This window comes from Bos grunniens, chromosome 7, assembly GCF_055505025.1.
Source record: "Bos grunniens cultivar Pamir isolate PY7600 chromosome 7, Bosgru_T2T1.0, whole genome shotgun sequence".
In the NCBI taxonomy this organism is placed as follows: Eukaryota; Metazoa; Chordata; class Mammalia; order Artiodactyla; family Bovidae; genus Bos; species Bos grunniens.
In genome coordinates, this window is record NC_141171.1 from 6,711,984 (window position 1) to 6,727,320 (window position 15,337).

General features: G+C 47.6%; 1 protein-coding gene across 18 annotated transcripts in view; it reads left to right on the plus strand.

Annotated features, from left to right (window-relative positions):
* EPS15L1 (epidermal growth factor receptor pathway substrate 15 like 1) overlaps positions 1–15,337 on the plus strand; it is a 106,112-nt gene that overhangs the window by 23,709 nt on the left and 67,066 nt on the right. For 11 of the 18 annotated variants that reach the window (XR_015166536.1, XM_086408640.1, XM_086408641.1 and 8 more), the window contains exons 2-7: positions 2,031–2,072; positions 2,273–2,362; positions 2,831–2,878; positions 4,670–4,765; positions 5,466–5,528; positions 12,775–12,900. Coding sequence is in view for 17 of the 18 variants with exons in the window: in XM_086408640.1 (XP_086264766.1) it covers positions 2,031–2,072; positions 2,273–2,362; positions 2,831–2,878; positions 4,670–4,765; positions 5,466–5,528; positions 12,775–12,900 (465 nt within the window). In the remaining variant the exon portion in view is untranslated. Of the gene's footprint in view, positions 1–1,557; positions 1,613–1,740; positions 1,846–2,030; positions 2,073–2,272; positions 2,363–2,830; positions 4,236–4,669; positions 4,766–5,375; positions 5,529–12,774; positions 12,901–15,337 lie in introns of those variants that run through there. The other 7 variants (XM_086408639.1, XM_086408651.1, XM_086408656.1 and 4 more) reach the window with 6 other exon arrangements.

Below are 15,337 nucleotides of genomic sequence, written 5' to 3' on the forward strand. Positions count from 1 at the left end.
GGAAGTCTTAGCTACGGCGTGCGGGGAATGGTGCCCTGACCAGGGACTGAACTGTGGGCTTCTGCATCGGGAAAGTGGGGTCTTGGCCACTGGGCCACCGGGGAAGTCCCGTTTCTGGCTTTTCCACATTGCGCTGCCCCTCTCCGTCTGCCTTCCCAGGACTCCTTTCCACATTGCGCTGCCCCTCTCCGTCTGCCTTCCCAGGACTCCCCCCTTTCTTTCGTTCTGACTCTCCTCTGCCTCCGTTCAGGCCTCTGTGCTCCTTTTCTTCTATTTCCATCCTCTGCTGCTGCTCTTCTTGTACTTTCACTTCTTCCTGTGTTTGCAGGTGTTGCCATCCCCCAGAGAAGCTGACCGTAACCTGGGCATTATTTTTAAACTGAGGTGACTCTTTACTACACAGTAGTATGCAAGCCTTGGGCTGGTTCAAGTCAGTGATTGTAGCTGAAACAAACCCACCTCCCCCGTTTTATTCATTATGAAAAATTGCACAACAGTGTTTGAAGACTTTTAAAATGAGCACTGTCATCCGGGACTCATTTTTCCTGGCGTTCTTCTCTTTAGCTGTTTATACACCTGTTCTTCCATACGATTAAGCATAATGTTGTTTTCTTCGCTTTTCTCAGCTCCCTAAGTCAATAGCACCTTTGCGGTGTCCCGCTTTTTTCCTTTCACACAATAAAAGACCAACACGTGTAAGAGCCTTTACAGCCAGCACCTTCAGTTCAGTTCAGTTCAGTCGCTCAGTTGTGTCCGACTCTTTGCCACCCCATGAATCGCAGCACGCCAGGCCTCCCTGTCCATCACCGACTCCCAGAGTTCACTCAGACTCACGTCCATCGAGTCAGTGATGCCATCCAGCCATCTCATCCTCTGTCGTCCCCTTTTCCTCCTGCCCCCAATCCCTCCCAGCATCAGAGTCTTTTCCAATGAGTCAACTCTTCGCATGAGGTGGCCAAAGTACTGGAGTTTCAGCTTTAGCATCATTCCTTCCAAAGAAATCCCAGGGCTGATCTCCTTCAGAATGGACTGGTTGGATCTCCTTTCAGTCCAAGGGACTTTCAAGAGTCTCCTTAGAGGTGCTGAATTCCTGCCCCTGCTGGCACACTCCCGCAGATCTCGTCACTGGGGGGGGCGACTGGCTGAGGTTGGAAAGAGACCACAGACACTGTTGGATGTGTGAGGGTTTGGCCTCCACCAAGCTGAATCCAGGCGTGTCTCAATTAGCCTCTTGACTGTAGATCAGGTGGTTATCTTCTCTGAACAGCAGCATCTTAGGAAATCTGATGGCCGGAACATGGAGTGTCTTCCGTGCCAAGCTGAGGACTTTGAACTTCCTGCCTGTCCTAGTGGGAGCTGTCACTGGCCACGTCTTTCCTGGTGCCTGGGGCTGGTCAGTGCCTTTTTGCCCAGTCCTTCGGGTGGGTGGCTGGAGGAAGACCAGATGGGTGGGGATAAGCCTTGGAGCAGGGAAACCAGTCTGAAGCTGGTGTGACTGGTGATTCATGGTGACTTGCGGAGACTCCTGTTCCGGTTCTGGAGCCAGAGAACAGTCTCAAGGGATAATGGTGTCTGTTCCCCGTGAGCTCCTGGACGCACCGAAATCCCATCGGTCAGTGAATCGAAACGAACTCCTTCCTGAACAACCGCCTGGTTTGTGTTGGAGTCAGGACTTATTTGAGAGCATTAGCATTTCCTTTTTCTAAACTGAGGAAGTGTGAGATGTCTGTCTGAGAATAAACTGCAGTCTGTGTTTTTTGTTGTTAAGTCGCTCAGTCGTGTCTGACTCCTTGCAACCCCGTGGACTGGAGCCTGACAGGCTCCTCTGTCCATGAGATTTCCCAGGTAAGAACACTGGAGTGGGTTGCCATTTCCTCCTCCAGGGAGTCTATGTAGAGAGGACATTTAAAGTGCCTACATTTTGATTTTAATATTTATGTATTTTGGTGATGACAGATTTAGGGATGACACTTTTTTTAAAGAGAGGCTTTGTGTCCACATTTGACCAATGTCTGTGGTTTTGTTTACAGATTCCCGCTGGAAATCCATTATATGAGTCTTACTACAAGCAGGTAAGTTTTCACTAGTGTCTTTCTGGATTGAGCTTGGAGAGGGAATGACTTGGAAACCCCCAGCTGTGAATTGCAACCCAGAGAGGCCTTCCCTCCCTTTCTGTTTCCCAGCTGTCAGCTAGCAGCCAGTGTCACGGGTGTTGCTTTACCTGCTGCTCGGCTGCCAAAGCCTTATCTCAAGTGTTGCTCCCCAATTCCAGGTAGACCCAGCATACACAGGGCGAGTTGGGGCGAGTGAAGCTGCACTTTTTCTAAAGAAGTCTGGACTCTCAGACATTATCCTTGGGAAGGTAGGTGATGAACGATAGCGATTTCTCTTCTGCGACCACCCTCAGGGCTCCCCTGGCAGGTGAACACTGGCCTGTGCAGACCCCTCTTCGTGGGGTCTGTACTCCTCTTGGGAAGCGGGCTGGCCACTGCGAACCTCTTGGGGCTGTAACGGGTGGATGCAAATGCTTTAATGGTTGCTGCCCCCCTTTGCTTGGGTAGCAGCAGACAAGGGGCCTGAGCCCTCTTGGGGTCTTAGCTATGGACTTACGTTGGCCTTGGAGCCTGGTACCCTTGGGAGTTCTCTGGACTGTGCTGCTGCCTGCTGTGTGCAGGGGAGAGGGAGGGGTCCAGGCCGTTCACCTCGTCTGAGTCTGGCTGCTGGGACCTATACATAAGGCTCACATGTATAGGTGAGTGGCGACGATGGCTCCTGTTTGCTGAGGAAATGATCGGCGGTCACACTCATGAGCCCTTTTGTGTTTCCACAGATATGGGACTTGGCCGACCCAGAAGGTAAAGGGTACTTGGACAAACAGGTACATACATGTACACACCGGGTCAGTGGAGGGGCTGGGCCAGAGCCCCCAGGCCAGGTCACCTCTGCACTTCCTCCCTTGTTGTCACCACTGACAAGTGTCACCAGACATAAATGGGGCCGTCAGACTATTACAGTGGCGAGGGTTCATTTCAAAATAAAGGCCTCTTGAACTCTTGGAGCCGTGTTTCCTGGTTAGCGTAATCTTTTTAATATTTTGTGTGGTTACAAGTGATTCACATGTTTTCCAAATGTTCTGTCAGGGAAGTTGCAGAAAATAGTTGAGATTGTTCTCGTGTGTCCTTCCCCTGCTCTCCCGAAGCACTGTGCTCAGGTCTGCGTGACGCCAGACCAGAGGCCTAACCCGGAGCTGACCACGTTCATAGGCACTTTGGTGTGGTTTTGGTCTCTGGTGTATAGAATTCTGTGTAATTGTATCACTTGCATAGATTCAAGTAACCACTGCCACTGTCAGGATTAGAACATTCTCACTGCCCCCGAAGAACCCTCCTCATGCTGCCCACTGGGCGTCACACCCTGAACCCTGGCAGCCGCTGGTTCCGTCTGTGATGGAATCCCGTCATTTTGAGAATATTCCGTAAGTGGAATGTTAGAGTACTTGAGACTTTTTGTGTATTGGCAGTTGGATTCTTCACCACTGCGCCACCTGGGAAGCTAGTACTTATGATTTTTAACTGGTCATGTTTTAATTTAGTTCAGTCTTTCCCCAAACTCTATTCCAAGGGGTGTGGATCACTGTCCGTGATCCGACCTGTGGAGTAAACGCCATCCGCTGCTCCTCCCTTGCTTGAGGTTCATAGCGCGCTTGTGTGTTAAGGGGTCAGAGGACCTTTGTGGGAATGAACCCTGTTTTCTCTTTTTAAAAATTTTTTGGCTGCAGCACGTGGCATGTGGGATCACAGTTCCCTGACCAGTGATCAGACCCCTGCCCCCTGCACTGGGAGTGTGGAGTCTTAACCACTGGACCACCAAGGAAGCCCCAAGAACCCTGTTGTCTGTGCTGAGTGCAGTTCTTCTAACTTTACCGGTGTCCCCGTTTCTCTACATGCTACACAGACATTCTGTAGACATCAGCCTGAGAAAGGCTGCTCTAGTGCTCACATTTCTATGAAGAAGATTTTAAAACCATAATTGTGTTTACAGCTTTAAAAAGAATCCATGTTCTTAGGCCTGTTGATCAATTTAGAAGAACTAGGTGATCCTGCACAAGTGCCCTAAGCCTGTGGCATGGCCAGTCTTCGCTTCGGAGGAGGGTGAGGAGGAGGCAGGGCCCCTAGTTCGGGCCCTTTGTCCCTGTGTGGGAGATGAAGTTCTCGTCTGGCCGCTGAGGAGCGGGGGTGAGTGCAGGACACTGTGTTCAGCGAGGCCAGGGGGACCCACCGAATCATGAGTGTCAAGTCCCAAACAGCTGCGTCTATTCCAAACCATTTCTAAAAAGTCAGTGCATAGTTGAACCACCCTTTAGACTTAAAACTGTACACGCTAGCATTTCCTAAATGTTGAGGGCTCATTGTTTCTGAAAATATACCTATTTGCAATTTTATAGCGTTCAGAAAGCAATGGGCTAAGTCTGTTTTAGCACATTCATTTAAACAGTGCTCCCAGGGTGAGACCGGTTCTGCTGGAGTCTTTGAGACTTGAACATGTGTGGGCTCCCCTGCTGAAGTGAAATGAAACCCCTCGTCCCCCACAGCCCCGGACTGCAGACAGCTCCTCCACCACTGCGGCCAGCTGGGCGGGGTTCACGCGTCCCCCTCTCTTGGATTTGCAGGGTTTCTATGTTGCACTGAGACTAGTCGCCTGCGCACAGAGCGGCCACGAGGTTACCTTGAGCAATCTGAATTTGAACATGCCACCGCCTAAATTTGTAAGTGTCAGAGACCTCCATGCTTCTCTAATTTATCTGTTCGTCTCTCTTTCTCCATGTTTTTTTTCTCTCTTTTTAATTTTTTTTTAGTTGCAGGGAGATTCACATAATCTAAAATTGATTTTAAAAATGAACCATTGGGTGCTGTTTAGTGCATTCACAGCATTGTGTAGCCATCACCTCTGTCTGTTCTAGAACATTGTCATACTCCCCCAAAGAAAACCGTGTACCCATGAAGTAATCATTCTCGATTCTGCCTGCCCCCCACCCTGCCCCCAGCCCTTGGCAGCCACTAGTCTGCTTTCTATCTCTGTGCATTTTATAGACTCATGCGTCTTGTTTCTTTCAGTCAGCATGATGTTTTCAAGGTTCATCCACTTTGTAGCATGTGTCAGTACTTCATGCCTTTTCATGACCGATTAAGATTGCATTCTGTGGTCTGCCTCATTTTGTTGATCCATTTGTCTGTTGGTGGGCATAATAATTCATGTACAAGGAATTGTTTGCATACCTGTTTTCAGTTCTTTGGGGTCTGTACCTAGGAGGAGAATTGCTGAGTGATGTGGTAATTCTGTGTTTAACTTTCTGAGATCTTTTTCCCTTTTGAAAGCACTGTGAAATGGATATCCTTACAGTGAACACATGCTCCTGTAGTAGAATTCGGTGCCAGCTACAGTGGAGTCTTTCTCTTTCTCCTCAGCACGACAGCAGCAGCCCTCTCATGGTCACGGCGCCTTCTGCAGAGGCCCACTGGGCTGTGAGGGTAAGTGCCCGGCCAGGCCCCCGCAGCTGTCTTTCACTTGCATTTGTTTTAGTCATTTGTGACGTTCAGCACGTTTCATAGGATGATTGTATCCACTTTGTTTCAGAGTGACTGTGCCACAGAATTTGGATGAAATACTTTTCCAAATTAGAGTCTTTTGCAAAAAACCATCACCTTTTCCTGTAATTGGGTGTTGTTGCCTACTAAGGCAGGCAGATGTTGCATTCTGAAAATTTCACAGTGGATACCTTGTGTTTCTGGCTCATGTTCTGTGATTTTGCTGCCCGGGTAGGTTAATCAGGATCGAAGGAGAAATTGTGCGAACTCTGAAGCTTGAAGACTTCCAAAATGTCTTCATAGCTTTCTCCCTTATTTCCAGCCAGTTTGTGCTTTACAGTTCTTTTCTCTCTGTTGCTGTCATTTCTTTTTGAAAAACTTCTCTCACCACTTATAGTGTTCTTTTAAAGACAGGATGTTAAGGCCACAGAGCTGTCTTACTGCCTCTAGAAAGAAAAGAAATGAGTGGTGTGTCTCTTAATAAGTGCAGAATTACTCCTGAAGGCAATTTGTGTATGACTCAGATGGTCTCCCAGTGAGATTCCTCCCAGCTCACTGTTGTTAGGTTGCCTCAGTTTTATTTGGCTTAAATACCAGCATTAACAGCAGTCCTGCTATCGAGTAGACACCTCTCTTCAGTTGAAGTGAGGCGTATGAACCCAGAACCTGTTACACAGAGTGAAGTAAGTCAGAAAGAGGAAAACAGATGTCATGTATTAGTGCATATGTATGGAATCTAGAAAAACGGTACTGATGAACCTGTTTGCAGGGCAGGGGTAGAGACGCAGACGTGGAGAACAGGCTTGTGGACAGAGCGAAGGAAAGAGAGGGTGGATTAGCTGGGAGAGTGGCCTTGACCGTGAGCACTGCCGTGTGTGAGGCAGCCAGCCAGTGGCAAACTGCGTATGACACAGGAAGCTCGGTGCTCTGCGACGGCCCAGAGGGCTGGGGGGGGTGGGGGGGGAGGCTTACGAGGGAGGGGTGTATGTATGCTTACGGCTGATTCATGTTGTACAGCAGAAACCAGTGTCACATTGTAAAGTGATTATCCTCCAATTAAAAGTAAATTCAAGAAAAATAGACACCTCCCAGCCCAGGTGGTTTTGTCCTTTTTTATAGGGTTGGACCCTTGGAAGGGTTCAAGGAGGGAACCCCGGGGAGAGGTCTGTGCAGGGACAGGGCAGGGAGGCCTCAGCTGACCCGGGGCAAGGAGTTGCCTTTGTGATAAATCAGGCACTTTGCCAACCGAGATCATAGTTCCGAAGGATTTCTTTCTGTGTAGTCCAGTTGCATGGCATCTACTTTGAAAAGCATCTGCTTCATTGTGAAAGATGGTTCTAAAGGGCTCTTATTACTCCTCAGACCATTTCAGCCTCTTTCCAGCAGGGGCTGTGTTGAGTCCTCAAGAGAAGAGCTGGTGACTGAGGAGCCTGTGAGGCCTTGAAGAGGGGAGTTGGGGAAGGAATGGTGCCGTGATGGGGCAGAGAGCTTCGGGTCCCTTCAGAGATCAGTGACCATTGTTAGCGATCTTTTCTGTTGTGAAAGTCCCCAGGCTTCCTGAAGCCAGAGTCGGCAAGTCTGACAGATCTGTGGAGAAGCCGCACTCCAGGCAGATGCAGGGAGGTGGGCTTCTCAGTGCTGACGGCGAGGTGCGCGCTCAGTGTCTGCCTGTGTTCTGATTTCAGTTTCTTTTGAATTGCGGTAAAATATATGTCACACATTCACTGTCTTGCATGCATGCGTGCTCAGTCGTGTCCGACTCTGTGCGACCCCATGGACTGTAGCCTGCCAGGCTCCTCTGTCCACAGGACTATCCTGTCGGGAATACTGGAGTGGGCTGCCATTTCCTCCTCCAGGGGATCTTCCCGACCCAGGGATGGAGCCCGAGTCTCCTGTGCCTCCTGCACTGGCAGGTGGTCCTTTACCACTGAGTTACCTGGGAAGTCCCGATTCACTATCTTAACTGTTTTTTAAAATTGAAATGTAGTTGATGTACAGCATTCTGTTAGTTTCAGTTTCAGAGTTATGCTACTTTTCATCGCGATTTGACATTTGCATGTGTTGATGATCACCATGGTAAGCCTAGTAAGCATCTGTCTGCATCTAAAGTTCCTACACTGTTACCGGATTCCTTATGCTGTGTATTGCATCCCCTGGCTTATTTGTTTTGTACCTTGAAGTGTGTACCCTTTAATTCCTTTCAGCTGTTTGCCCAGCCTTCCACCCCTCCTCTCTGGGAACCACCTGTTTCTTCTTTGTATCGAAGAGTGTTTTCATTCTGTTTTGTTTCTTAGATTCCACATGTAAGTGAGATCATCTGGTTTTTCTTTTTTTCTGTCTTCTTTCGTCTAGCATGAAACCCTCTAGATCCATCCATGTTGTCATGACTGGCAAGATTTCTTGTTTTTTTAATGAATAATAATTCCGTTGTGTATATGTATGTATGTGTGTGTGTGTGTGTATACACACACACACACCGCATCTTTTAAAATATTTTCTTTAGTTTTGGCTGTCTGGGGCTTTTCTCTCGTTGCAGTGAGTGAAGGCTCACTGTCTGGCTGCGATGTGCGGGCCTCTCACGGTGGTGGCTTTTCTCGTGCGGAGTGCGAGCTCTGGGGCACACGGGCCTCTCCCTGTGGTGGCTTTTCTCGTGCGGAGTGTGAGCTCTGGGGCACGCGGGCCGCAGTCGTGGCCACCTGTGGACTCAGCAGTTGCGGCTCCTGCGCGCGAGAGTACAGGCACAGTAGTTGTGGCACGTGGGCTTGGTTGCTCTGCAGCATGTGGGATCTTCCTGGATCAGGGATCAAGCCCGTCTCCTGCATTGACAAGCAGAGTCTTTACCACTGAGCCCCCAGGCCCAGTGGTAAAGAATAGGGGTGAAAAATGCCCCCTACCACACTTTCTTTTCAGTCTTCTAGTGATGGACACTTGGGGTGCTTCCGTATCTTGGCTATTGTAAATAATGCTGTAGTGGACATAGGGATCACGTCTTTTCCAATTAGGGTTTTTATTTTCTTTGGAAAAATACCCAGAAGTGGAATTGCTGGATTGTACGACTCTTCTAATTTGTTGAGGCGCTTCCATGCTGTTTCCGGTCGTGGCTGGGCTGTGTTACGATCCTGCCAACAGGGCACAGGGTTGTTTCTACACTCACACTGACGCTGGTTGTTTCTTGTCTTTTTGTCAGTTGCCATTCTGACAGGTGTGAGGTGCCACCTCGTTGTGGCTTTGATTTGCATTTCCCTGGTGATGACATTGAGCATCTTTTCATGTGTCTGTCGGCCATCTGTAATACTTCTTTGGAAACACGTCTCTTCAGATCCTCTGCCTGTTGTTTAATCCGGTTGTTTGGTTTTTGATACTGAGTTGAATGAGTTCTCTGTATATTTTTAGATATTAACCCCTTACGAGGTAAACCATTTCCAAATCTCTTCTTCCATTCACAGGCTACCTTTCATCTCTAATTTATTGATTTTAGTCTTCTCCCTTTTCTTCTTGGTGATTCTGGATAATGACTTGTCAATTTTGTTTATCTTCTCCAAGAACCAGCTTTTAGTTTTGTTAATCTTTGGTATTGTTTCCTCCATTTCTTTTTCATTTATTTCTGCTCTGATCTTTATGATTTATTTCCTTCTATGAGCTTTGGGTTTTTTTTGTTCTTTTCCCAGTTGCTTTAGGTATAAGGTAACATTGTCTATTTGATGTTTTTCTTGTTCCTCAAGGTAGAATTGTATTGCTCTAAACCTCCCTGTAGAGCTGCTTTTGCAGCATCCCATAGGTTTTGAGTCATCATGTTTTCATTGTCACTTTTTTTTTTTAGGTATTTTTAAAATTTCCTCCTTGACTTCTTCAGTAACCTGTTGGTTATTTAGAAGCATATTTAATCTCTACATATTTGTGTTTTTTTTACATTTTTCCCCCCTAGATATCCCTAATTGATATCTAGTCTCATAGTGGTGTAGTCAGAAAAGATGCTTGATACAACTTGAATTTTCTTAAATTTACCAAGGCTTGACTTGTGACCCAACCGAGATGTGATCTATCTTGGAGAATGTTCCATGTGGCATTTGAGAAGAAAGGGTATTCTTCTGTGTTTGGGTAAATGTCCTGAAGATATCAGTTAGGTCTATTTAAGGCTTGTGTTTTCTTATTAATTTTCTCTGTGGATAATCTGTCCATTGGTGTAAGTGGGGGTGTAAAAGTCACCCAGTATTATGGTGTTACTGTTGATTTCCCTTTTTATGTCTGTTAGTGTTTGCCTTATGTATTTGGCTTCCCTGGTGGCTCAGTGGTAGAGAATCCGCCTGCAGTGCAGGAGATGTAGGTTTGATCCCTGGATCAGAAGGATCCCCTGGAGAAGAAAATGGCAAGCCACTCCAGTATTCTTGCCTAGAGAATTCCATGGACTGAGGATCCTGGTGGGCTACAGTCCATAGGGTCCCAAAGAGTTGGACATGACTGACGTGACTGAGCACACTCCTATGCTGGTTGCATCAATATTTACAATTGTTGGGTCTTCTTTTTGGATCGATCATTATGTAGTTTCCTTATCTCTTATAATATTGTTTATTGTTTATTGTCTGGTAATGAGAATTACTGCTCTGGCTTTCTTTTGATTTCCTTTTGCATGGAAAATCTTTTCCCATCCTCTCATTTTCAGTCTATACGTGTCTCTAGGTCTGAAGTGGGTCTCTTGTAGACAGCATATATATGGGTCTTGTTTTTGTATCCATTCAGCCAGTTGGTGTCTTTGGTTGGAGTGTTTAATCAGTTTACATTTTAAGTAATTATTGATATATGTGTTCCTATTAGCATTTTATTGTTTTGGGTTTGTTTTTGTAGGTCTTTTCCTTCTCTTGTGTTTCCTGCTTATAGAAGTCCCTTTGGCATTTGTTGTAAAGCTTATTTGGTGCTCCTGAATTCCTTTGCTTCTGCTTGCCATTAAAGCTTTTGATCTGTCTGTCAATTTTGAATGAGATCCTTGCTGGGTAGAGTAATCTTGGGTATAGATTTTTCCCTTTCATTACTTAGTGTATCCTGCCACTGCCTTCTGGCCTGCAGAGTTTCTCCTTAAAGATCAGCTGTTAAGCATATGGGGTTTCCCAAAGCAGCAAGTATATTACCTGCTGCTTTTTATACTTTTCTTTTGTGTCTAATTTCTGTTTGTTTGATTAATAAAGGTCTCAGTGTGTTTCTCCTTGGGTTTATCCTGTATGGGACTCTCAGTGTTTCTTGGATTTGATGGACTTTCCTATTCCTTTCCTATGTTGGGGAAGTTTTCAACTATAATCTTTCCAAAATTTTTCTCTGACATTTTGTTTTTCTCTTCTTCTTCTAGGACCTCTATAATTTGAATATTGGTGCATTTGATATTGTTTCAGAGGTCTCTGAGACCATCCTCAGTTTTTTTTTTCATTGTTTTTTTCTGTACTCTGCTCTTTAGCAGTTATTTCCACCATTCTGAGGTGGAATTTCCACCATTCCACCTCACTTATCCATTCTTCTGCCTCAGTTATTCTGCTGTTGATTCCTTCTGGAGTATTTTTAATTTCAGTAATTGTGTTGTTGGTCACTGTTTATTTTTTCTTTATTTCTTTTGCTGCTGCTGCTGCTAAGTCGCTTCAGTCGTGTCTGACTCTAGGTCCTAGTTAAGTGTGTTAAATGATTCTTGTGTTTTCCCCATTCTATTTTTGAGATTTTGGATCATCTTTGCTAATATTACTCTGAATTCTTTTTCAGGTAGTTTACCTATTTCCTCTTACTTGGTCTTGTGAGTTCTTACCTCATTCCTTCATTTGCACCGTATTTCTCATCTTTTCATTTTGTCTAGCTGACTGTGTCTGAGGTCTCCTCTCCTGTGGTTAGAGGGTCACAGCTCCTCTCAGTCTTGGTCTCTGCGCTCGGCGAGTGAGGTTGGTCCAGTGGCCTCAGTAGGCTTCACGTCAGGAGGGGCTTGTGCTTGTGTTCTGGTGGGAGGAGGTGACAGGGCTGTGTGAGGTGGTGTGTTTTGGGGTATCTGGGGGAAGCCTGTCTGCTGATGACTGGGTTTGTGTTCTTACCTGGCTCCTTATTTGGGTGAGGTATCCTGCGCTGGGTGCTCCCGGCAGTTGGGAGGTGCTGGGTCTTGAGTCTGTGTGTTCCTTTCCGGTGGTCAGGGACTCCTGCCTGTACTCAGCTGTTCTCTGCAAGATCTTCTGCATCTGAAGATGTACTCCTGATGCATCTGTGGAGAGAGATGTACTCCACTTCCACCTGCTCCTCTGCCATCTTGTCTGTCTGCCTTCTCGTTTTGTTGATGGTTTTCTATGCTGTGCAAAAGCTTTTAATTAGGCTCCATTTCTTTCTTTTTGTTTTTGCTTTTGTTTGCTTTAGGAGACAGATCTAAAGAAATATCGCCACAATTTATATCAAAGAGTGTTGTGCCTGTGTTTTCTTCTAGGGGTTTTCTGGTCTTACACTTAGGTCTTTAATCCACTTTGAGCATGTTATTGTATGTGGTGTAAGACAACGTTCTGGTTTCATTCTTTCACATGTAGCTGCCCAGTTTCCCCGGCCCCACTTACTGAATGGACTGTCGTTTCTGCAGTGTACGTTTTTGCCTCATTTGTCTTAGATTAATTGAGCATAAGTGTATGGCTTTATTTCTGGGCTTTCCGTTGTGTTCCTTTGATCTTTGTCTGTTTTTGAACCAGTAGGATACTGTTGTGATTGCTGTAGCTATGCAGTATAGTCTGAGGTTAGGGAGCTTGATATTTCCAGCTCTGCCTTTTTTCTCAAGACTATTTTGGCTATTTGAAGTCTTTTGCATTTCCATACAAATTTTAAAATTACTTGTTCTCATTCTATGAAAAATGCCATTGGTATTTTGATGGGGATTGAATCTGTGGATTACCTTGGGCTGTTTTTGTTGTTGTTTAGTCACTAAGTGATGTCCGACTCTTGTGATTCCGTGAACCATATAGTCTGCCAGGCTCCTCTCTCCCCTGTTGACCTTTGCCACCATATCCGTAGTCACTCGAGGACTGTGTCCTTCTGCCTAGACTTTACTTTGCAAGTGCAGGAAGACTGTCCTGTGCTCTTAGGTGAGCCCAATGCTGGATCCTTGCCCACTTTCAGTCAGCTTCAAGGTCAGGGCTCATTTTGGACACTCATACTTTTCCCCTCACTCAGGCTGTTTCTTTCCAACTAGGTAGAAGAAAAGGCAAAATTTGATGGAATTTTTGAAAGCCTCTTACCTGTCAATGGTTTGCTGTCTGGAGACAAAGTCAAGCCAGTCCTCATGAACTCCAAGCTGCCTCTTGATGTCCTGGGCAGGGTAAGTGGTTCTTTCATACGGGGCACTACTGCTGAATCTGGTTGGTATGCCACCCCGCCACCTCCCCCGACACTTCAAGGCCTTCAAGGCACAGCCGTGCACCGTCAGTTTTCCCAGGAGCTGCTGTGGGTGGAGTAGTCACTGCATTTGGGCTGGCTCGGGGCCGCACAGGGTGCAGCTGACAGAGGCTTCCCAACATGCATGGGGTGGCAACTTCAAAGGTGCTCTCACTGCCTAGGACTGAGGACAGGACAAGCTGGACTTGAAGCCAGACCTCTAGGGGAGGAGTGTGGTCATATATGTCTGTATTTCCTTTCTATTTTTCATTTTTTTTTCCTCCCTGTGAACCTAAGGTAAAGGTACTTTCAATTCTGCTGCAAGTTTAGATAAAATTTTATGCATTCTCCACCCCCCCCACCCCTTTATTTTAAAGCCTCAGTTTTGTTCCTATTAAACACAAGTATTTAAAATTTTATTTTTTGGCTGCACTGCACGGCATGCGGTATCTTCATCCCCCAACCAGGGATCAAGCCTATGCCCCTGCAGTGGAAGCACTGAATCTCAGCCAGTGGATCACCAGGGAAGTCCCTACAAGTTTTTTAGATCCAGCTCTCTAAACCTGACTGTTTTCTTTCTGAGATTTGGTTATGGCCGCTCACGTCTACCCTGTGCACAGAGCCCAGCTCTGCAGTGGCTGTCTCCGTGCCACTCTGGATCGAGGGGATGGATGTTGTCCTCTGTCTGGATGGAGCTGCTGAGGTGACAGGCGCAGACCTAGAATAGGAGGACAGAACAAGGCCCCCGCTGCCCTTGGCCACGGCTGTGGGTCAGGCTCGCGCCATTGGGTAGAACCGTGGGCAAGGGGCAGATTCCTGCCCACGTGGAGTCCCCTAGTAACGCCCCTCTTTGAGTCGCACATTTGCAGATTCTGGCCCCTTTTTGTGGTGCCCAGATAGGACTTGGTTTGGGAATGAGACCACTGAGAAAAGGGATCTCACAGACCCCTTTGTCTTCTTGGCCGTGGTGTGGTGTAGATGGAGACCTGTTGGGGGACCCACAGTGATCACCAGTGGTCTTTATCGGGCAGGATGGGGTGATCTGCTCCTGCACAGGGTGTGCCTTTATTTGGCAGTTCTTCAGAGGACCCGACAGCGGGCTGCGATAGTGTCATAAAGCCAAGTCGTGCACGGGCAAGGAGACCGACAGAAGTGGGTGTGCCTTATCAGAAGGGGAGCTGCCGCTTGGAGGGTGGGCTCTGCAGACCTTCTACCCTGGCACCAGGTTTTCTCCACAGGGCTCACTTCTCTGCTCTTCTCTCATTCTCTCCCTCCTTCCAAACACCAGCCCACACATGCACCCGTTTACCTGTGTTATGCGCGCCCCCACGGCCACGCACCCATCCATCTGTGCATGCGCACATCGGTGCACTCAGGCGTCCGTCCCCGCATCTGTGCACGCTCATTCATCTGTGCACCCCTGCACCCACACATTGGGTATCCAGTTAGTCATCTGGAGCCTTTTTTTGGAGTCTGCTCTGTGCCAGCCTTGTGCTGAGCACTGGGAAGAGGGGGATAGAATCATTAATAGATACGGTCCTGGAGGTCAAATAAGTAAGCAATAGTTAAGATCCCAGTATTTATGTATTGGGGGCTTAGTAGATCCCAGTATTTATATATTGGGGGCTTAGTATGTGCCAGACGCTGTTCTAGGGCTTTGCAGGAATGAAGTCTCTGAGTAACCTGCAGCTCCTTTATTATGGATGGTGTTACGGGTGCTGTCACTTTTGTTTTCTTTCTTTTCTGTTTTGAGATACAGCACGTGGATCTGCCCTGACCGGGTCCTGACCAGTGCCCCCTTCACTGGGAGCACAGTCTTAACCACAGGACCGCCAGGGAAGTCCTCCATTTTCCGTATGAGGAAATGGGGGCCTTGAGAATGGGCAGTTGGTTGCTCGGGGTTTCATGGAGAGGGGAATGAGGTCCTGGTGGTCCCAGAGCTCTCACTTTTCCCTGGTGCTCCCCCGCCCCACCATTGCCTCCTTGATAATCACAGTTCTGCTTGGTGGGGACAGTAGTAGAAGGGGAGGTACCTGACCTGTCTGAGCGGGGGGTTCAGGGCAGGCAGGGAAGGCTGCCTAGAGGAGATGCCCCTGGGTTGTAGCCTCCAGAGGGAGGGAACAGGGGCTTATGATGGGTTGAGAAGGCTGGCTGCACGATGGCACACGCAGAGGCCGCCCAGCATGCCGAGGAGGGCTGGCGTTCTCACCAGGCAGTTCCACCCACGGGGATGTTGAGCGGTGTCTGGAGACGCTCTTGGTTGCCCCACGTGGGTTGGGTGCTATTGATAGCAGGTGGACAAAGGGCAGGGATGCTGCTCAGTAGCGTGCCGTGCACAGGGTGGCCTCCACAGAGGTGAGCTGGCCCCAGACATCAGTGTT